The 23,999-nt window shown below is 43.3% G+C and overlaps 2 protein-coding genes across 2 annotated transcripts; one reads left to right on the plus strand and one right to left on the minus strand.

The window, feature by feature from the left end:
- Positions 1-1,215: 1,215 nt before the first annotated feature.
- On the minus strand, positions 1,216-15,221 carry SNIP1 (Smad nuclear interacting protein 1). Its single transcript, XM_063106050.1, has 4 exons — positions 14,954-15,221; positions 13,542-13,644; positions 3,600-4,198; positions 1,216-2,674 (listed from the first exon to the last, which is right to left on the minus strand). The coding sequence occupies exons 1-4, from the start codon at positions 15,178-15,180 to the stop codon at positions 2,410-2,412; spliced, it is 1,194 nt and encodes a 397-aa protein (XP_062962120.1). The 5' UTR covers positions 15,181-15,221; the 3' UTR covers positions 1,216-2,409.
- A 1,067-nt stretch (positions 15,222-16,288) lies between these two features.
- DNALI1 (dynein axonemal light intermediate chain 1) lies at positions 16,289-23,216 on the plus strand. The gene is made up of 6 exons (XM_063107024.1): positions 16,289-16,369; positions 16,904-17,049; positions 19,270-19,439; positions 20,504-20,682; positions 21,025-21,189; positions 23,087-23,216. The coding sequence occupies exons 1-6, from the start codon at positions 16,289-16,291 to the stop codon at positions 23,120-23,122; spliced, it is 777 nt and encodes a 258-aa protein (XP_062963094.1). The 3' UTR covers positions 23,123-23,216.
- The last annotated feature ends 783 nt before the right edge of the window (positions 23,217-23,999 follow it).

Genomic DNA, 23,999 nt, shown 5'->3' on the forward strand with positions numbered 1-23,999 from the left:
CTTTCAAAAAAAGGAGGGGGGGTAAGACAAAATTAAAAACAAACGAACAGAAAAAAAAAAACACCTTTCCAGATGTTTGGCATGAAGAATCTCTTGATCCAGAAAGCTATCCTTCCACTAAAGCAAAAGTTCACTATACGATTAGGATCTCTTATTGAGAAATGAAGGCAAAGTGGGTATCTTACAACAGTGCCCACCAGGACAGTGTCTGAAGCAAAGTCTGAGGCTAGCAGGAAGCAGTAGAAGCAGCATAAACTGAACAAGGAGGCCCCGGAGTGAGGTTCCAGATAGTGCCTAACCCCAGAAAGAGAAAACCAACAGTCTGGGTCAAGAGAAAAACCATCACAACAAAGTCTACCTTTGCGCACACACAGTGTAATACATGATCTACGGCACACATCAAAATGAGGAAACAGCAGTTATAGTGAACAATGCAGAACACACTGTGGGGGAAATTCCTACTGCCCTTCCACTGTTGCAGTTTCCCTTCATTTTACCTTTCATTTAATTGACCTTATTAAGTGTTCATACTTCACAGGGGACTTTAAAATTTCTTTTGAATGAACATTAGTCAGCTGCCTCTCCCCACACTCACCAACCTTTAGCCCTGAGTACACATGGGTATTTCAGACCATAATTTACAAACAATGGAAAAGAAAAGATGACAACCTAATTTAATAGCATCGAAAGTTTCAACCAAAGAGGAATAGTTAGTATTGTCACTGACTTACTCAACCCCACCCTACCATAACCATCAGAGGATGAAACCAGAGACTGGTATTTCACTGGTGTGAATGCCAACTATGTATGAGTGTACTTCAAAAAGTTCACGGAAATATTCATATTATCTTTCAATTCTATTTTTCCATGAACTTTTTGAAGTACCCTTGGATAACCTACCCCAAGCTCTATTTCGGGAAAGAAAAATCCTTCACCACCCAGTTCAGGAACCACTGGTGTTTCCATGTTACTAATACTCACTTGCCAAGATTTGAAGATCTGGATTCCAGTGCAGGTGTTGGTCCTATCTTTACTATTTCCTGGTTCCTCCCCACAATACCTTACTCAACTACCTATATTTATCTCAAAAAATATTGAGGCTAGCAGGAAGCAGTAGAAGCAGCATAAATCAGCAAAGACTCCTTTAACAGCAAACAGACCTATGAACACACAAGGTCTTCTATGCTAGGAAAGGATTATCCTTTGAAATGGGGCTGTATGTACAAATTTTATTATTTTTTATCCCAAAAATACATATAAATGAAAACCTGCTCCTCAAATGCAGGGAGGCCTTTGCCTATCACGTAGTATTACATTTACATCACAAACATATGAAAATCAGTATGCAGCTCTTTAACACACAATTTATATATATACAAATGTACTGTATGTGAGTAGTTAATACTTTCCTACTTACACATATTATTCTGGTGGAAAATTGGGAAACTGAGCAATTCCTCTGCTTTCCAGCCTTGAGAAGGTAAATATAACCTCTCTGAATTTTAAAGATGAAATGTGTAGAAACATGTAAACTACACAACCTCCTTTAAACATGTACATATGTTGTTAGAATAAAGCAAGGACCCTGCTACGTGACAGTTTATTTCCCAAAGAAAAAAAAAGGAGATAACATTTGAATAAAAATGCAAAATTGAAGAGATAAGATGATCAAAATTGTTATGTACAAGCTTAATGGAGAAATCAGGAATTCTCTCATAGGAAACAGATCCACAACCAATTTCATCCTCCTGTGACATTCAATCAGCACCCATTGGGAGCAGCCATGATCTTCCTATATGTCATATGCTTAAGCAGATGCCATAAAGCATCTGTTTAAGTTAAACAGTCAATAATGAGGTCATGTAGTAAATTCCCACCCCCAAGAACTAAGTGCAAAATCAACTTCTGTGACTCAAGAGCTCAACCAGGTCAAAGCTTTGGTATATATCGGAGGCTGTTTTGGTGATCGCCAAAGCTTAGCAAGATTCTCTGCTCAGGGGTTTGCCCCCAAAACGAAAACACCTGGTCCACAAAGCTTAACAACAATATAAATAAAATAACTGTACAGAGAACAAGCCACGATTCTCCTTTAACCAAGGGTTTATAGCTTCCTAGGCAGCAGCTCTGAAAGCACCAACTAAAGCCACAATGCTTTTACTAAAACACGATGTGTTATAACTGGTGAGACTATTCTGAAACAAATGCCCACAGGCATGTGGCTTATGTGCCATGGAAAAAAGTTCAACAAAACAGAAGTCAGTGTTTTTAAATTGTAACATAGCTGATCAGCAACAGAGGAAAGACTTAAGGCAATAAGAGGCATTACAGAGAGCACCACAGTGCCCTTTGAGTCAATCCCAAAGCCTTCCAAGAAGGAAAAGGTGTCTCAATAGTTTGTTTCTTAGTTTGCTAGCTGTCAGACACTTCCTCCTCCTCATAGTCATCCTCATCTTCTTTTCTGTCTAATTCAGAAGTGTCCGATGACTCATGGAGTAAGACATACTCCCTGCTACTGAACCCAAATTTAAGTACATCCTTTTCTTTCAGTTCATAGTATCTCTGTGGCTCAATACGTTTGTTGTTCAAGAAGGTTCCATTGCCTGAGCCAAGGTCAATAATGTAGGGCTTCACTCTTCGGCCAACTGTGCCATCAGCACGGGTGTATTCGACAAGCCTAGCAGAGATAAAAAAGAGAAATCTGTGAACAAAACCCTGCGCCTTAGATCACTCAGCATCTCTAATGCTCTTTGGTAACATAGCCTAGATGATGTAAATAATCTGGCTTGAACACAGTTCCATCAAGGGGAAAGCATAGCCCTGGATAGGGAAGTTAGGAGTTTAAGTATACTTAGAAAAGGTGAAAACTGGCTGCTGGGGGGTTGGGGAAGACCCATGGTAGATCAAAACCTTGAAATGTAGCTCCCAAGGGTTCTTGCCATAGTTAAGAAAACACATTTTTTCTGATGTTTATAAACAAGAAAATGCCTCTTTCACCTATATTTCAATATATTTTAGTTCCTGTCCAAACAGGAAAAAACAGTGAACTTGGACTTCAGAGTCAAGGGAGCTGGATTTGAGCCAGAGTTCTAGGATGGTGATCATTTATTAGGCCAGTCACGTGGCTTTGCAGAACTTCAGTTTTCTCACCTATCAAACAGGGATATTAATACCTGTCCTATCCTCCTCACAAGATTGTTGTGAGGATTAAACGATAACAGATGCACTACACAAGCTACTGAGATCCAGATTCAGCTAACACATATGTCAGCCATTTTCAGTTATATTTTCATTTCACCCTCATGATAACCCTACGATGTAGATGGAAACTGAGGCCCAGAGTGTGGCTTGTATCAGGGTCAAATACTTGGGTCAGTGGCAAGATTCAAAATCTGGGTTTCTGACACTAAGTTCAATGCTCTTATACAAAGGTAAACGATTATTCAAAGAGCAATCATATTAACAATACTTGTTAAGACTAATATTAGATAAGAGGGATATGGGATTCTTCTGCATATATGTGTATGCAAATTTTAGTAATGTGAACTGAGACATTCAGCTTTTGCTTGAATTTCAGTTTCTTCCACCAGATGAATACCTACCGATACTGAAAGACTGCGTGCTGCTTTGAACAGGAGGGATGATCAATTGGAATGTCTGCAATGCGGCGGTGTCGACCTAGGAGGTATGCGCTTTGTCGATGGATGTACATGACTGGAAGTACCTCATCATTTTTAAAGGGGTAGAGACGCCATCGTTTTTTGGGGATACGTGCTTCTGGCGGCTCACTATATTTAATGACTACACCCCTAAAGGTGTTAGTGTCCTCAAGAAGTGCCCCAGAAAGTTCAAAGCTTGGTTTCTCCTTAGCGGGCACCTCTTTTTCTTTATTGTTGCCACCAGGTCGAGGAAGCAACTCCTGAGACTCATTACCACTACGACCAACTTCGTTCTTCTGGCGGTGTTCCCGGCGTCTGGTGTTATAAAACTCCTGCTCTTCTTCCTGACCCTGTAGGTTCTGAACGTCTCGATTCCGCCCCTGAGCCTGCCCACTCCCAGGCCTTTCTTTAGAGGTTCTCCTTTGGTGGGAATGGCTCCGGTGTCTCTCTCGGTCACTGTTCCTAGCTCTCCTGTGTTCTTGTTCTGATGGCTCCCGGTGCTGCCGATCCTCCCGTCCTCTTCGAGGATGATCCTCACGTTCCTGAAGTTCAAACAGATTCAGTAAATCGAAGGCAGTCCACAATTTATGAACAAGCTGTGTTAAAAAAAGTTTGACCAGGGCTGAGCCTGTGGCGCACTTGGGAGAGTGCGGCGCTGGGAGCGCGGCGACGCCCCCGCCGCGGGTTCGGATCCTGTATAGGAATGGCCGGTACACTCACTGGCTGAGTGCCCGTCACGAAAAACACACACAAAAAATAAAATAAAAAATTAAAAAAATAAAAATAAAAAAAGTTTGACCTTTGGCATTCATAACAAAATTTCCCACAGAAATAAGGTTACCTGTGGTGTTTATGTCCCTTGCAAGGCCACAAATACTATATCCCATGCTGCTATTCAACTATAGCCCTAACAACACATGCCCATGTCTAGAGCCCTAAAAACAAGAGATTATTTGGTATGGAAAGGAGAAGGAAAAGCAATTCCTTCCTTTTCAGAACAAAGGTAACTATATGGCTAGCTGTTAGCTCAGGTGGTTAGAGTGCAGCCTTATAACACTGAGGTCATGGGTTCGGATCCCTGTACAGGCCAGCCACCAGGAAAAAAAAAAGAATTAACTACAACCACACATTGCTTAACAACAGGGATACCTTGTTAGGCAAACATCACAGAGTGCACTCATACAAACCTAGATGGTATAGCCTACTACACCTAACATATATATGGTGTAGCATAGTGCTCCTAGGCTACCAACCCATACAGCATGTTACTATACAGAATACTGAAACACAACTGAAACACAGTGGTAAGTATTTCTGTAACTAAACATCAAAAAAGTACATTAAAAGTATGGTATTGTAATTTTATGGGACCACTGTCATATATGCAGTCCATCACTGACGAAATGTCATTATGTGGTGTATGACTGTTTATACACACTGATAGGGAAGAGTACACAAAAAAATAGAACTAACAAAGAGGTAAGCAGTCAGGTACAAGATATGTAAAGAAAAAACTAGCTTTCTCTTACGCCAAAAATGGAAATATAATAGTAATTTTAAAAGATCCTACTTCAACAGTAATAAAAATTATTGAATAACTAAGAATAAACTTAAGAAATATAAAAGACATAAGAAGAAACCTGTAAACATTTATTAATACACCTTTTTAAAGACATGAAAAAGTAGAGAAACATACCAGGGTTTCTATAAAAAGCCTTGAAAATCAGCCTGGTAGAAAATGTCTGCAACACATACCATAGAGTAGTCCCCCTGTCCGCAGGGGATATAATCCAAGTCCCTCAGTGGGTATCTGAATTCTCAGTACTGAACCCTATATACACATGAATTTCATTTTATATCATCACAATTTCATGGACAGATGATTCAATCTACCGTAGATCTTAGCCCCTCAGCATACAATTTTTTTCTTTCCTTATTAAGCAGAGAACTTCCACCTTTTCTTTTTTCTTTTTTTGCAGCCTGGTAAGGCAATCCAAACCCTTGCCCTTGGTGTTACAAGGCTGCATTCTAACCAACTAAGTAACCAGCCAGCCTAAGGTTAAAATTTTTAAAACAGCAAGCAATAAAAGACTTTCAAAATATTAGGCAGACCAACAACCAGATACTGTATACCTCCTGACAGAAGCACACAGCATCATCTATGATTATGTTTATACTTGGAAGGAAGAAAAAAGAATAAAGGAAAAAAAAATTGAACCTCAGTCTGACCAAGACTTGAGATGTACCTAACAACTTACAGGAAATAGAAGGGCCAGAGGAACATGTTAAATGACTCCAGGGTATGTAAATTACAAATAAATTGCAAAAGAAAAAAGAGAGAGGGAATGGGAATCTATAGATAAGAGACTTGAGACCAACTGCAGTGCGTAGATTTTATTTTGATCCTGATTTGAACAGATAAACATCTATAAAAATTAATCTTACGGAATTATTTAAAAATTTAGGTGAACTTACACCCATCAGGATGGCTACTATAAAAAAACAAAATATTGGCAAGGAGGTGGAGAAACTGGAACTTTTGTGCACTGTTGGTAGGAATGTAAAATAGTATAGCCACTGTGGAAAAGAGTATGGTCATTTCTCAAAAAATTAAAAACAGAATTACTATATGATCCAGCAATCACATATATCCACTCATACATATCCACTTCTGGATACATATGCAAAAGAAATGAAAGCAGGGTATTGAAGAAATATCTGTACAGCCATGATCATAGCGGCATTATTCAAAATAGCCAAAAGGTGGAAGCAACTCAACCGTTCATCGACAGATGAATGGATAAACAAAATGTAGCATATAGAGTGGAATAGGGCCAGCCTGTGGTTCACTTGAGAGAGTGTGGTGCTGATAACACCAAGGCCACGGGTTCAGATCCCTATATAGAGATGGCAGTTTGGCTCACTTGGGAGAGCATGGTGCTAACAACACCAAGTCAAGAGTTAAGATCCTCTTACCGGCCATCTTTAAAAAAAAAAAAGAGTGAAATAATATTCGGTCTTACAAAGGAAGGAAATTCTGACACATGCTACAACATGGATGAACCTTGAGTACATTATGCTAAGCGAAATAAGTCAGACACAAAAGGACAAATACCATATGATTTCACTTTAATGAGGTACATAGAGTAGTCAAATTCATAAGAGACAGAAAGTAGACCAATGGTTGCCGGGGGTTGGAAAAGGGGGTAGTTATCGTTTAATGGGTACAGAGTTTCAGTTTGGGCTGATGAAAAAGTTCTAGAGATGGATAGAAGGACAGCTTCATAGCAATGTGGATATACTTAATACCAGTGAACTGTACACTTAAAAATGGCTAAGATGGCAAATTTTAGGGGCTGGCTGGTTACCTCACTTGGGACAGCGTGGTGCTGATAACACCAGGGTCAAGGGTTCAGATCCCTGTACCAGCCAGCTGCCAAAAAAAGAAAATATTTTATTTTATGTTATATATATTTTACCATGATTAAAACATTTTTTATTTTATTTTATTTATTTATTTTTATAGAAGATGACCAGTAAGGGGATCTTAACCCTTGGCTTGGTGGTGTCTGCACCACACTCAGCCATTGAGCTAACCGGCCATCCCTATATAGGATCCGAACCCGTGGCCTTGGTATTATCAGCACTGCACTCTCCTGAGTGAGCCACGGGTCCGGCCCTGATTAAAACATTTTTTAAAAAAATTAGGTGGGATAACAGATTTATGGTTATGTTTTTTATCAGCACCGCACTCTACCGAGTGAGCCACGGGCCGGCCTATGGTTATGTTTTTTAAAGGCATCTTTACCTTTTAGAGATATGTGCTAAATATTACAGATGAAATAGTATGTCTGGAACTTGCTTCAAAATCACCTGGGGGTTTGGGGGGACAAGGTGAGTAGGAGTAGACATGAAACAAATGAACCACTCGCAATTGTGTAAACTGAGTGACAGACACATGGGGGTTCCTTAAATAAGCTTGAAATTTTCTACAATGAAAATTAAATAAAAATGCCTGGACAATTGGAAAAAGAACCAAAGATAACTTTTTTTTTTTTTTTTTAAATTTTATTTTGTCGATATACATTGTGGCTGATTATTGCTCCCCATCACCAAAACCTCCCTCCCTTCTCCCTCCCCCCCTCCCCCCCAACAATGTCCTTTCTGTTTGCTTGTCGTATCAACTTCAAATAATTGTGGTTGTTATATCTTCTTCCCCCCTCCCCCGGTTTGTGTGTGTGTGTGTGTGTGTGTGTGTGTGTGAATTTATATATATATATATTTTTTTTTCTCGTGACCGGCACTCAGCCAGTGAGTGCACCAGTCATTCCTATATAGGATCTGAACCCGCGGCGGGAGCGTCGCCGCGCTCCTAGCACAGCACGCTACCGAGTGCGCCACAGGCTCGGCCCGTGAATTTATATATTAATTTTTAGCTCCCACCAATAAGTGAGAACATGTGGTATTTCTCTTTCTGTGCCTGACTTGAGAACATGTGGTATTTCTCTTTCTGTGCCTGACTTGTTTCACTTAATATAATTCTCTCAAGGTCCATCCATGTTGTTGCAAATGGCAGTATTTCATTCGTTTTTATAGCTGAGTAGTATTCCATTGTGTAGATGTACCACATTTTCCGTATCCACTCATCCGATGATGGACATTTGGGCTGGTTCCAACTCTTGGCTATTGTAAAGAGGGCTGCGATGAACATTGGGAAACAGGTATACCTTCGACTTGATGATTTCCATTCTTCTGGGTATATTGCCAACAGTGGGATAGCTGGGTCGTATGGTAGATCTATCTGCAATTGTTTGAGGAACCTCCATACCATTTTCCATAGAGGCTGCACCATTTTGCAGTCCTACCAACAATGTATGAGAGTTCCTTTTTCTCCGCAACCTCGCCAGCATTTATCGTTCAGAGTCTTTTGGATTTTAGCCATCTTAACTGGGGTTAGATGGTATCTCAATGTGGTTTTGATTTGCATTTCCTGGATGCTGAGTGATGTTGAGCATTTTTTCATATGTCTGTTGGCCATTTGTATATCTTCCTTAGAGAAATGCCTACTTAGCTCTTTTGCCCATTTTTTAATTGGGTTGCTTGTTTTCTTCTTGTACAGTTGTTTGAGTTCCTTATATATTCTGGATATTAATCCTTTGTCAGATATATATTTTGCAAATATTTTCTCCCACTCTGTTGGTTGTCTTTTAACTCTTTTAATTGTTTCTTTTGCTGTGCAGAAGCTTTTTAGTTTGATATAATCCCATTTGTTTATTTTTCCTTTGGTTGCCCGTGCTTTTGGGGTCATATTCATGAAGTCTGTGCCCAGTCCTATTTCCTGAAGTGTTTCTCCTATGTTTTCTTTAAGAAGTTTTATTGTTTCAGGGTGTATATTTAAATCCTTAATCCATTTTGAGTTGATTTTAGTATACGGCGAGAGGTATGGATCTAGTTTCATTCTCCTGCATATCGATATCCAGTTGTCCCACCACCATTTGCTGAAGAGGCAGTCCCTTCGCCACTGAATAGGCTTGGTGCCTTTGTCAAAGATCAGCTGACACTAAGTGTGTGGGTTGATTTCTGGATTCTCTATTCTATTCCATTGGTCAGTGTGTCTGTTTTTATGCCAGTACCATACTGTTTTGGTTATTATAGCTTTGTAGTATAGCTTAAAGTCAGGTAGTGTTATGTCTCCAGCTTTATTTTTTTGCTCAGCATTGCTTTGGCTATGCGTGGTCTTTTATTGTTCCATATAAATGTCTGGATAGTTTTTTCCATTTCTGAGAAAAATGTCTTTGGAATTTTGATGGGGATTGCATTGAATTTGTATATCACTTTGGGTAGTATGGACATTTTCACTATGTTGATTCTTCCAATCCAAGAGCATGGGATATCTTTCCATCTTCTTGTATCCTCTCTAATTTCTCTCAGCAGTGGTTTGTAGTTCTCATTATAGAGATTTTTCACCTCCTTGGTTAACTCAATTCCTAAGTATTTTATTTTTTTGGTGGCTATTGCCAAAGATAACTTTTAAATACCTATCCTTAAATTCAAGAAGCCAAATAAATCCCAAATTGAATAAAGAAAAAATTTGCCATCTAGCCAACACTGTAACAACTGCAAAACACCAAAGCAAAAAAGAACATTTTTAAAAGCAGCCAAAGGAAAAAAAAAAAAAGAGAAGTCCCACCATCATCAGGGGGCAAGGAGGGTGGGGGAAGTTGTGGCTGTATTCAGTTTTAAGCCCTGACTTCTTCAGATGATAAGTCTACCTAGAGTCAAGGCTGTCCCTGCTGCAAGGGGGTAAGGAGGAAATCCTGAGCACCTCAACCCCCAAGGCCTTCTCCCTGCCATATACAGGGGTCAAGTGGGGGCCTGCTCAGAGTAACCTCAGTTTCTCTAGACTTCCTAGCCTCCAAAGACAAGCATCTAGAGGGAGCCTCAGACACATACACCTCTTACACAAAAATATTTACAAGCTTGCCACCACTATCTGCCTTGGGGATGGTTCAGCAGGACTAATCTCATTACACCCTTTATCCCTGATTAAGAGTCACTACAAGAAGCTACAGACTCCAGTCATCACCCCCTACATCCCTTGTATTCTAATCCCCATAAGTCTCTGTACTTCTAGTATTCTGTCCCCAAATGCCACTCTTCAACTCCTGAAACCATCATACTATACCCCCTGGAACTGAAAGCTTGGCAAAATCTAAATCCTCTGATAGTTCCTTTCACCTTTGCTCTAACAGAACACTCCCTCTGCCTTGAGGACAGTGTTACCCTGCAGCTCTCTCAAATGGTAGCTAACCCTCCACCCCCTCTCCCTCCACACCATCTCCAGGCTTGGACATAAGGCAGGTGTCCTTCCTTCTCATTGCCAATTCTAGAACACTTCCAATTCAATGGAGGAAAGATGGCTTTTTCAACAAATGATGCTAAAGCAAGTGTACACTGATAGGCCAAAAAATGATCCTTGACTAAGTCTCACACCTTATATTAAAACAAACTGAAAATAGATCACGGACTTAAATGTAAAATGTAAAACTTTAAGGAAAAAAATAGAATACCACAGGTTTCTGGGACTAGGCAAAAAGTTCTTAGACGTGACACCGAAAGCACAATCCATAAAAGGAAAAATGAATGAGCTAGATTTCATCGAAATTAAAAGCCTGTGCTCTTAGAAAAACGCTTTTAAGAGAATGAAAAGACAAGCTACAGACTGGGAGAAAATATTTGCAAACCACATACCCAAAAAGAACTAGTGACTATAATATACAAAGAACTTTTAAAAACTCAACAGAAAAAAAGTAAATAATCCAATTAGAAAATAGGCAAAAGATATGGAGAGACATTTCACCTGAGAGGATATATACAGATGGCACATGAAAAGATGTTCAACATCATCAGCCATTAGGAAAATGCAAATTAAATTCGTAATGATATATCCCTACAAACCTATCAGAATGGCTAAAATAAAAAATAGTGACACCACCAAAATGGCACAGTCACTGTTATGGACTAAATTGTGCTCTCCAAAATTAATAGGTTAATAGGTTGAAGTCCCACCCTCAGAATGTAACAGTTTTTTTGGAAATGAGGTCTTTAAAGAGGTGAGTAACTTAAAACAAGGATGGGGCCCTAGTCCTGGCTGATGTCCTCATAAGAAGAGGAAAAGACAGTAGGGATGCCTGTGCAGAGGAAAGATCACATGAAGATATAGTGAGAAGGTGCCATCTGCAAGCCAAGGACAGAGGGTTTTTTCCTGGAGAAACCAAACCTGCTGACACTTCAATCTTTGACTTCAAGCCTCCAGAACTATGAGAAAATAAATTTCTATTGTTTAAAGCCATCCAGTCCATGGTATTTTGTTTTGGCAGCCCTTGCACACTAATACAGCCACCCCAGAAAGCAACCTAGCAATTTCTCAAAAAATTAAACAAGCAACTACCATATGATTCAGGAACTGCATTCCTGTGCATTTATCCCAGAGAAATGAAATCTTATATTCACACAAAAACCTGCACAAAATGTTTATATAGCAGTTTTATGTATAATAGCCCAAAACTAGATGTTCTTTCATGGGTGAATGGCTAAATCCACAACACTGAGTATCACTCAGCTATAAAAAGGAATGAACTACTGATAGATGCAACAACCTAAATGAATCTCCAAAGAATTTTGCTGAGTGAAGACAATCCCAAAGGTTACATATTATAGAATTCTATTTATGTAACATTCTTTTTTTTTTTTTAATTAAAAAAACTGTATTTACTTAGAAGGATTCAGAATGTCAACAAAACAGCTGCAACTTTTTTTTTTCACAATTACAGAGTGGGATTCAGTTAACAGAACAATTATTTAGTATAAGCTGCATCAGAGACAACTGAAGATGAAAAAACTACCATCCCCATATATAACTAACTTGTGCTGTGCACCAACAAGAACCTACTTTACATTTCCATGCCAATTTACAACCTCCATACTGTACCAGGCAAGGTTAGTGGCTACTGAAAATACCACCAGGATAGGGCTATCTAAAGACACATTTAGAAGTGTTTTAACTATACAAAAAAGACACTGTACAGTTTAAAAACAAATCTTACACAGCCTTAAATTTCAATTTTTTTCTTTAAAAGGAATGAGTTGTGTACAGGGAGGTTAAATGCTTTATAGACAAGAAAAAAATACTGCACTAGAACCAACTTATCATCATCTTCATCTTCCTCCTCTTCCTTCTTTTTCTTGCTTTTTCAGCCTTGACAATTCCCTTTTTTGCTGCATTAGGCTTTCTTTTAGCTTGGTATGCAACAATATCCTTTTCATATTTTTCCTTCAGCTGAGCAGCCTTCTTTTCATAAGGCTGCTTGTCATCTGCAGCAGTGTTGTCCACATCTCTCCCAGTTTCTTTACAACATCACCAATGGATAGGCCGGGGTGTTCTCCTTTGATTTTTGGGCGATACTCGAACAGAACAAGAAAAAGGCCAAAGGAGGCCTCTTGGGTGCACTGGGATCCTTGAACTTCTTTGTTTCCCCTTGAGGAGAGATATAGGTTTTCATTTCTCTTTCATAATGGGCCTTGTCTACCTTTGCCATGTCTTCAAATTTTCCTTTCTCTTTAGCAGACATGGTCTTCCACCTCTCTAAGCACTGCTTAGAAGCATCTGGGTGATGGCCGGCCCGTGGCTCACTCGGGAGAGTGCGGTGCTGATAACACCAAGGCCATGGGTTCGGATCCTATATAGGGATGGCCAGTTCGCTCACTGGCTGAGCATGGTGCTGACAACACCAAGCCAAGACTTAAGATCCCCTTACTGGTTATCTTTAAAAAAAAAAAAAGAAGAAGAAGAAGCATCTGGGTGCTTCTTGTGCATACAGAATGCATATGATGACATTTTGCCTCTTGGCTTCTTAGGATCTCCTTTACCCATGTTTGGTTATTTCTCCTCAGCAAGGCACAGAGTCACCCAGTGTCCATCTGGCTCTTACTTGCCCCCCTTTACGTAACATTCTTGAAATAACAAAATTATAGAAATGAAAAACAGATTAGAGTTGCCGAGTTAAGAAGTGGGTGTGGCAATGGAAATGTTCTGTATCTTAACCGTATCAATGTCAATATTCTGATTGTGATGATTGTACCATAGTTCTGTAAGATGCTACCATTGGGAGAAATCACTTCTCTATATTATTTCTGACAACTGCACGTGAATCAACAATTATGTCAACATAAAAAGTTTAAGAAAATAAGCAGAAAAAACTCACACACATACAGTTTTTAGAAAAGCCCATTGCAGGTACAGGCGAACATACTTACACACTCTATAGCTATGATGGGAAAAGGCTCTAGATTTGGATCCAGAATAAGAACATCCCAATCGCTTACCTGCTTCACTTTGATTGTTGAGTGGTGAGGACTTCGGCTTCTCTTACTCCGCGGAGACTTGCTTCTTCTCCCTGAGGACTTATTTTTCTTTTTGGCTGGGGACCTTTTCAGAGGATGGTACACACAGGATTTTATCTCAGTTTCTCTTCCTCCATACAAATTAGCTTCAAATATCACACTTACCTACTAACAGAAATACTACATTTGTGAAGGTCTCTGCTGATCATACTAAAGGAGTCAGGAGCTTCACTTGCCTAGCTCTAACATCTCCCTTGAGTACCAGAACCCCATACATAACTGCCTATTGAACATTCTCACTCAGATAACACAACTCGAGTCACAAGCCCTAAAAACCTTTCCTCTCCCAGTCTTTGCCATCTCATTAATGTTAATTGGCATTACCATCCAGAAGTCACCCTTCACTCTCTTCCCCTCACCACCAACACCCCTCCTCCTCCTCCAACAGTCACATTCAATCATCCAGTAAATCCTGTGGTTTTACCTCCTCCCGATCCCACCTCAGCCTGAACTTTAAGAGGCTGGATCATTCTTATCATTCAGTTCTCAGCTCAAACAGCACCTCTTTAGAGAGGCCTTCTCCCACTTCCCTCCAATATGTCACTATCACACTACGATTTTAATCTATCCCTAATACTTATTACTAACTAAAACTACTTTATTTGCTTGTTATCGTCTGTTTTGGGGCTAAAGCATGTCCAATTTCACAAGGGTAAAGACCATCTATCTTGTTTACTCTTGCTGTCCCAGTACCTGGGACAATCTTCAGCATTCGGTAAAAATATGCTGAATGAATGAATAAATGAATGAGACTAGCAAGAAATAAATTTTTTCAGAGTTTCTTTTTTCTTTTTTTTTTTACAGATGACCGGTAAGGAGATCTTAACCCTTGACTTGGTGTTGTCAGCACCATGCTCACCCAGTGAGCAAACCGGCCATCCCTATATGGGATCCGAACCCGTGGCCTTGGTGTTATCAACACCGCACTCTCCCGAGTGAGCCACGGGCCGGCCCAATTTTTTCAGAGTTTCTATCAAGTAGATCGCCCAGACCTCGATGTGGAAACCTTCTAGGGCAGATATCTGGAAAGACAACGCCCGCACTTTATTTGTGGGCAGATAGTGCAAGTCTCATTTCAACTTGACGATCAAAACTATCTGCTAGGCCACACTCTGCGAATGCTGAGGACACAAGAATGAAGGGGCGGGCTCCTGCCCGTTTGGTATTTGGCGCTCAGCACCAGCTAGAACATTAAGTGACGGGTGCAGAAGTAAACATTTTAACACAAATACGGCTGGGTCACTCCCACCGCCTACTTGTTTCTGACGCTAGCCCTGTCCTTCTTTCTCAATGAGCTCCAACCCAAGCTCCATCCCGGGCTGTTTCCCACTTACCGGCTAACTCCTCGGGCTCGGTTCCCGCGGTGGCCAGGGCGGCCCGGCTCGCCGGCCGGCGGGGACGGGCTACTGCCGGAGAAGTCCGGACGCCGGTGGGCGGGAGGCGCGGCTTCCGGGCTGAGGCGCTCTTGCTTCACCACTACCGTCGCCGCCGCCGCCACCATGTCCCCGTCCCGGTGCCTTCGCCGGCTCCCCCGCTCCCGCTCGCTCTTCACCTCCTTCATTCTGCAATTCTAGCTGCGCGAAAGAAATGAAGACCGTTGAGCTCCTCTGGCTGAAGGAAATGACGCGTTTGACCCCGGACTTCCGCTTCCGCGGTGTGCGCTCTCCCAGAAACCCTCTCGGCAAAGAGACTAAACACGTGACGGCTCCCTAGTGGGCGGGGCCGAAATGACCAGCGACTACGGCGGCGGCGGCGGGAGTTTTAAGTTTCAAAAGCAAACTTGTGGGAAAAACCTAACTTCTCTAGGCTGATTGTTGCCGCGTCATTATAATTACAAACACGAAAACAATCGAAATGCCCAGCAGTATGGAATTGTTTAGCCAATTAATGGATGTTATGTGGCTATTAGTAATGCTATTTACAAATTCTATCTGCCAAGTGGAAAAACTAACTTGTTAAACGATAAAAAAAAAAAAAAGGAATACAAAATTGTGTGCAAACTGTGATTATATCAACATTTGGAAATACGAAGGAAAGAAGAGACGGAAAGGCAATCATAGGTGGTAACCCGTGGGCTAATCCTAAGTATTTTTTCTCTATTTTTTGAACTTTCTGCTATGTTGTCATTTCTCCATTTAGTGTTTTTTTGCGGGGGGGAGGGCGGGAGGACGGCTGGCCAGTTCTGGGATCGAAACTTGGACCTTGGCGTTGTCAGCTCCACACGCTAACCAACTGCGCTAACCGGCCAGCCACTCTTCATTTAATTTAAAAAATACTTTAAGATACCTGGGAACTCCAGATGCCTTTCTTTGGGAATTGTCCTCAACCCTTCCCTGAGGAGTCAGGAGATGATTCCCGTTTTGCAGGTGACAAAATTGAGACTCAGTGAAGGTGATCTGCCCCTCATTCAAATCTCGAGCTAGGCACGGCGAAGGGACTCGAACCCCCGTCTTCCCTGCTTCCAAGAGTACCGGGCGAGCAGGAAGCCTAAGAAGCCAAGAACGAGAGCTTTGCCTGAGGCTGCTCAGAACTAAACCCGCGCGCTGCCGGCCCCGCCCCACTCTGAAGCCCCGCCCAGACCAAGAGGCTGGAGAGCGGGTTTCCATGGTGACGGCAAACAGAGTCCATACTGGAGGGACAGCTGCAGAGCTGCTCTCCTCGCTGTCACCATGATCCCCCCCGCGGACTCTCTGCTCAAGTACGACACCCCGGTGTTGGTGAGCCGGAACACGGAGAAACGGAGCCCCAAGGTAAGGACGGGTCTTAGGGAATGGGGGAAGCCCGGAAGCTCCAATGGGGAAAGACAGATCCCCGCCTTGAGGGTCAGGAATCCCGAGGGACAGGGGCTGCAGCGGATGGGAGTAAAGGGAATTGGGACAGAGAAGGAGGGTGGGAGAGCGGTGCAAGAAGCCCAGCTGTTGAGTGTGATCCCAGAGGGCAGATTTAGGATGGGAAAGGAAGTCACCGGGAGATGGATGAGGCTCATTCTTCGTGGTAGCGGGGCCAAGAATAGATCAAATAATCATTTCCCCATCACCAGACCTGTGAAAGCAGAGGCCTGAGAATTCCTGTCAGAAACATCCATTAAAGGGGATACAAACATTGGGTTAGGACCAGAGACTTCATGACCTCCTTAGCTGTGATATAATTGCCGAGGAGTCAGGCGGGGAAAGTAGGCTGGGAATAAGGGAGAGGTGTGCAGGAGACCTGGAGCAATCTTGAGAGCCGGGTGGTGTGGAGCTTGGTGCCTGAATCAGCTTCTGCTCTTTCCTGTCCCTTCTCAGGCTCGTTCACTGAAAGTCAGTCCCCAACAGCCTGGACCCTTGGGTCCAGTTCCACAGCCACCAAAGACCAAGCTCCCCTCAACTTCCTGTGTCCCAGATCCTACAAAGCAGGCAGAAGAAATCTTGAATGCCATCCTGCCCCCAAGGTAAAAAAGGAGGCGTAGTCGCTGGGAGAAGGCCCAGGCTTTTACATCCCTGAATTTGGGAATGTGGGGAGAGACACCCTGCCTCTGTTCCTGACTGGGGTTTGCTCCCAGTGTTCCAGAGCTCCTAAAGCTTGCATATGGCTGCATCCCAGAAGGGTGGTGGGAGACCTCTTCTCTAAATACCCTGATTTCCTGAGTGCTCTCACCCAGTCTCATGGCTTTAAATTCCATCTATATGCTTATGGCTCCCAATGTGTTTCCAGCTGTGACCTCTCCCCTAAACTCTAGACCCATATATTCTACTATTTCCTCATTATCTTCATAAAGATGTCTAATAGACATCTCAAACTCAGCATGTCCATACTAAATCACAATGTCTTCTTCCCTCAACCTGCTCATGCCCAGTCTTCTCCTTTCTACTAGGGACACAGGCCACCTTTCATTCCTTTTGGTCTCTCACACCATATGTCCTATCCTTCATCAAATTCTTTTGCTCCACCTTCAAATTATATCCCAAATCCAACTACTTTTCAGCACATCTGCCTCCACCATCTTGTTCATAGTCACTGTTTGTCACCTGCACTATTGCAATGGCCTCTTATCTGAAAAACCTGCTTTAACTCTTTGTTCCTACAATCTATTCTCCACACAGCCCCTAAATCATAAGTCAGATTATGCCAGTCTTCTGCCAGAAACCCTTTAATGGCTTCCCATCTCACTCAGACTAAGTCCTTACAATCGCCTGGAAGATGTGGCATGTTCTAGCCCATGATATATCCCTGATCTTATCTCCTGCTATTGTTCTTGTTCACTGTGCTAAAGCCACAGGAGCCTTCACTTGCTGTTTCTGAAACAACTCAATCACTTTCTCACCTCAGAGCCTTGACAGTTGCTGTTCTCACTGCCAAGGATGCTCTTCCCTTCATATACCCTTGGTTCCCTTCATTTCTTCACTTAGGTCTTGCTCAAATGTCATTTCCTCAAGGAGACCTTCCTTGAGAATCCTGTACAGTCATTCCTTGGTATCCGTGGGGGATTGGTTCCAGAGTCCCTGCAGATACCAAAACCCATGGATGCTCAAGTCCCTTATATAAAGTGGCATAGTATTTGCATATAACCTAGGATCCTGCCATATACTTTAAATTATCCCTATGGGCTGGCTGGTTAGCTCAGTTGGTTAGAGCACAGCCATATAACACCAAGGTCAGGGGTTCGGATCCCCATACCAGCTAGCAGCCCCCCTCCCCCCGCCAAATATTATCCCTAGATTACTTATAATACCTAATGCAATGTAAATGCTCTGTAAATAGTTGCTATACCTATTTTTAAAATTTGTGTTATTTCTTATTGTTGTATTTTTTCCCCAAATATTTTCAATCCATGGTTGGTTGAATCTGCCCATAAAGAACCCGTGGATACGGAGGTCTCACTGTGTAAAAGAACACCCCTCTCCAACATGATTACCTTTCCCTGCTCTTTTGTTCTGCAGCCACATTTATCACTGACATGCCTTTTCAACTGTCTTTATGTAAAAATTCACAGCACGGTCTTTAAGGCTATGATGAAAAGGGTAAACAGTCAAAGAGAGACTGTGATCTCCTCTGAAGTGAAGGTCAAGGGAGGAGGGTGATTTTTCGGTTGATTCTCTCCCACCAGTGACATAGAAGTCCTCTCTCCCACAGTGGTTCTGTCTTCAAGCTCCCTCCTTGTGTTTCCAGAATTTGACCATGCCTCTGGCACAGGTTCATGATGGAGGCCCATGCAGGCATACACTTTCAAGAACATTCCCACTCTGTTTTAAAAAAAAAAAAAAAGAAGGCAAAAAAAAGAACCTCGCTACACCCAATACACACATTTGCCTCTTTCTTGCTTGCACAAGGTCTGTGGTGTCCTGTGTCTCCCACACATAAGTCAGTGAGGCCCCACTGGGCCTTCTGTTGAGACCATGCAACAATGACCACAAATCTGTCTTCAGCATGTTAGGAGGGTAAGATCTGGAACAGAGGACCCTTGGAAAGTGGCAATTGCTCACCTACCCAGACTCGAGGTAGGTAGCATAGTGGGTGTGGCTTTGGAGCCTCACACCCTAAGAGGGAGAGAGAGAGAGGGATTCTGGTGGGTTGGTGGCAGAGCTGCCACTCACTCCTGCTCAGGCAAAGAGCTCAAAGGACTCTCTTAAATTGATGGGTTTCACTCGGCCTGGTTGTGTCTGTGCCATAGGGAGTGGGTTGAAGACACACAGCTATGGATCCAGCAGGTGTCCAGCACTCCCAGCACCAGGATGGATGTGGTGCACCTCCAGGAGCAGCTAGATCTGAAGCTGCAGCAGCGGCAGGCCAGAGAGACAGGCATCTGCCCTGTCCGCAGGGAGCTCTACTCGCAGTGTTTTGGTGAGTAGGCCTGGCGGGGGATGGGCACTACACACCCTATTGCCTCCTTCTCTTTCCCAGCACAGATCCAATGCCTGAGAAACCCCTAGCTGAAGCTCACTCCATCCTGGAATCAAGTCTTCTCTCCCTGCCTGACCCACAACCGAGCAACTGCTAAATGCCCCTTCTTCCCCCTCCCAGCCCCACCTCTCCTACCAGTCTCCCACCTGTATTCCTGACAAACTGATTCTTCACCCCTTAGCAGATGTCTGGAGTAAGATGAGAACTTCTATTTTAAATCTTTGTTTTTTCAAAGATTGCTATAAGGAGCAAGTGTTAAATATTTAATCAGAAAAATTAATGTTCTGTATTTATATTCACCCATCAACATTTGGCCCTTGGTCCAGAAGAATACTGCAGGTAATATTGCAGGTAACCAGTAGACACAAGGGATTTAAGATCTACCTCCTTGAGTGCTGGTATCAAATGGGTATCCCCCAGCCCAGTCTCATTGGCCCTTGTGGACTCTGATCTGCAAACCATCTCCAAACTGTCAGGCAGCTGCAGGGTCTAGCAGGCTCTCCTCAGTATGAGTATGATTATAGTTTGCCCTCCACGTCATCATTTATGGAGAAGATAGGTGGGCAAGCTCTAGACCATGCTGTTCCAGCCCCAAACCAGTCCCTCCATGGGGGCACACAGGATTGCCCAGCTGCTTTAAAACAGCCATTATCTTCAAACTGAAAAAGTCAGATTTCTTTGAATAGTACCCAGTTTCTGTCTGAGGATAGAAGGGAGGGGACCCACTGCTGCAAACAAACCTGGGGCTCTTGTCTCCCTCTGCCCTGGCTAAACCAGGCTTGCTGACTCGTGCTACTCTCCCAAGTGCCAAGTTCAGAGGACTGGCTGCATGGCAAGGCTGTTTGGGCCACTGAAGGCACCCTCCCTAAGGACCTTCTCTGAGACCTTGTCTCCAAGTGAGGAGATACACCCTAGAGTCCTGAGGACAGGTGGTTTGCAGTTGACACAGTGCATTTCCCCTCCTGCCTGTCTTCTCTGATCTCATGGTGTGTGTGCACTGGAAGATGAGCTGATCAGGGAGGTGACCATCAACTGTGCAGAGAGGGGACTGCTGCTGCTGCGAGTCCGGGACGAGATCCGCATGACCATTGCTGCCTACCAGACTTTGTACGAGAGCAGCGTGGCGTTTGGCATGAGGAAGGCACTGCAAGCCGAGCAGGGGAAGTCAGACATGGAGAAGAAAGTGAGTGGGGTTTACCATGACCTTTTGGCTCTCTGTGACTCTTCTGTCAATCTCAGGGCCATGTGGTTCCAGCACTGAATTCATTCTGGTCCCCTAGGGTGCTCTGCTGACATTCACAACCCCCGGACCTTCGGTTGAGTGTAATGGCCAGCCTGGAGGCCTGGCAAAGTCCATCTCCTCTATGGACGCTCCATGCCAGTTGCTGACCTCCCACTGGGTGGCAGTACACACCCTGGCAATGTCTTGGGTTGGGCAGCTGTGTCCCAAGTTCCCCTCCACACAGGCTCTCACACCACCCCATCCACTTGGCGACATCCCAGGATGACTGCATTCTGTCCTCAGATTGCAGAACTGGAGACAGAAAAGAGAGATTTGGAGAGGCAAGTGAATGAGCAGAAGGCAAAATGTGAGGCCACCGAGAAGCGGGAGAGTGAGAGGCGACAGGTGGAGGAGAAGAAGCACAATGAGGAGATCCAGTTCCTGAAGCGGACGAATCAGCAGCTGAAGGTAACCAACTCGCAGGCCCCGTGGAGCTGCGGCCCCCGCCCCCGGGCACACGAGCCAGCCATTGGGTTCCTTTCCTCTGCGGACCGTTCAGTGTTTGTCCACACACACTGCCAAGGAGTGAAGGAAGCTGATGTTGCCGGGCGGGGAAGGGCTCATTACCTAGATTCTCCATCCTTCTGGCCCCGGAGGCAGGCTGCTCTCAGCTCTGAATCCCTATGATACCTCAGCCTGGCTCTCCAGTGGAGGATGTTTCCCCACCTGGGAAAAAAAGTCACCTACCTCAGGGAGAGGTGGATGTGGTAAAAAGTGGAACTTCTTTTCCCTCGAAGCTGCTACTTTGGGGCCTTCCTCGAGTAGACTGTGTCTCTTCAGGCTTTCATGGACGTGCTCTCCCACTGGCAGTCCCTTCTGAGGCAGCATTTGGGGATTAAGCAGGGAACACGTCGGAACTGGTGGGCGGGCAGGGAATGCCCTGACAGAGGAAGAGCCATTTCCAATTGGGAAACCTTCCCCAGGTATGTGGTCAGAGGAACCCAGCTGTCGGTGTTTTTCCGTAATGCCCAAATGCTGATGGCACACTTTTATCCCACTGAGGTGACGGGAGGGAGGGGAACCAGGGGAGAGGTTGTGCAGGAGGCCCCACTACAGGCCTCTGCAACTCCAAGTTCTGTCTGGTTCCAAAGGTTCTCAAAGGTTGGGCCCCAGACCAGCATCATCCTCCACCACCTGACAACTTTTAGAAATACAAATTATTGGGCCCAGCCCACTCAGAAACTTTGGGTTTGCAGCCCAGCTGTGTTAAGGTCTCAGGTGATTCTGATGCTTGCAAAAGTTTGGGAATCACTGTTCTAGATATAAGGCCTACTGATATGTAGTGTCTCTCTCCTGTGGCCCTGGCCAAAAGGGGCTCCTGGACATATCTCCCTGTGCTCCCCAGTCTCATAGAAAGCTTACATCTTGAGATGGGCAGGCTTGTTGGTCCTATAAACCAAAAAATGCCAGCAATTTATGATAAAGGCTTTCTATTAACCGCTAGTGGAGGATTACAGATTTTCTTGTTACTGAACAGTATAACAAAAACAAAGAAAAACTACAAACTTTCACAGGCAGATGTAAATCTGTTTACTTAGCAGACTCTGAAGCCGCTTCCCTTATCTGCCATATTCCTTCATCACAAGCCCGAGTTTCTCAGTTCCTCTTATAGTATTAATAAGAGAAAAGCAAAATACCTTAGCATCTTCTAACATTTAAAAGCAACCCTGTAATCCTCAGAGTGAAGGATTCTTTAGAAGTGAGTTATTGCCTCAAAGCTGCACTACAAATAAAGCAGTGTTTGCAGTCCCCAGGACTTAAAGATCTGTCCACATACCATGATAGTAAATTATTTTACTGGCTTGCCAGAGGAGCAAATAACTCCCAACTGTCTTAAGCTTTACATACAAGATGGACAGCTCACTTCTCACTGGTAGCAATTTTCTCTAATTGGGTGTCAAATTGTCTCAGTGTCTGAAAACTTGCTATTTCCCAAAACTCTGGCCCCAGTAGAGCTCCCAGAATCCTAAACCAGAGAGCCAAATGTAACTTAGCAGATATATCCAGGCCTGAAATCTGAGCCATGAAAAACCACCATTTCAACAACTTATTCAATTTCCTTTCCAATGCTTTATATTATACACTGTGCCATTATTGTATGGAAACCAGGACAGCTCTGGTTTCTCCTCATGTAGTAAGACTGTACACCAAGTCAGAAATTCACTAATCTAGAAAATGTGGAGTTGGGAATGAAGGAAGGGGGGCAGCATTTGGATTATTCTTCGCAGAGACTGTTATCACCTCTCAGCTATTTGTATTACACTGCCAGTTTCAAATATTAATGGAGTTTGTTTTTGTTTTTCAGGCCCAACTGGAAGGCATTATTGCACCAAGGAAGTGATAATTTCCATATCGGTCTCAGCAAGCACTACTACCCCATCATAAGCCCTTTGTAATAAAAGCTAGTTTCCCAAGTGAACAAGCCATACCCCTCCCGATCATCACCTACACATTTGTCAGAAGTCACACTATTGCCCCAGTGTCACGATACACCTAAGGTCTGACAGCCAGGCTCCTGGTTGGGCAAGGGAAGGTGGTGGAACGTAGCCCTGATTATCTCAGTATGTGGCTTACTAGCCAACCTTGGGATTTGCCAACTCAAATAGTACGGCTTAGAAAGCGAGTGCTTTCTCATGACTCCATACCATCACTTATTTCTTGCCAAATCAAGCTGCTTCTCTGCCCCTCAAATTTTTGGTTCACAATTCACTTTGTGCCTTAACTTGGGCTTCTCTAGCCTCAGTCCTGCCTTTATTTGATGTCTTTTCATCTCCACTCCAGTACATTTCTAGTAACTCATTTTGGAATGGTTTCATACTGTATCATCTTATCTCCACCTGCCAAGTCAACTGGACCCCTTCTTCCTTAGTGTGACTGCCTAGGTTAAGAAAGAATGGCAGAGTCAAACCCATCACTTTGGAGAAAGTAAACGTTTGCTGAAAAGGAATACAAATCACAGTATCCTTTGTGAGCTGTTTGCACCTCAGTTCTTCCTCCAGATTTGATCTGTTTACCTTATTCTGCAGAACACCAAACCCTGATTCTACACCCACCATCTCCCAGTTAGCTATGCTTAATTAACAACTGGAGCGGTAACCAAGTCTTACACACAGTTCTAGTTACTAACAATAGGGCTATGACTTGTAGACAACTGCAGTTTACTATTCCTCTTAAGTAAAACTAAAAATTAGGAGGCTTAAGATTCTGGTTCTGGTTCT

This window comes from Cynocephalus volans, chromosome 8 (genome assembly GCF_027409185.1).
Source record: "Cynocephalus volans isolate mCynVol1 chromosome 8, mCynVol1.pri, whole genome shotgun sequence".
Lineage (NCBI taxonomy): Eukaryota > Metazoa > Chordata > Mammalia > Dermoptera > Cynocephalidae > Cynocephalus > Cynocephalus volans.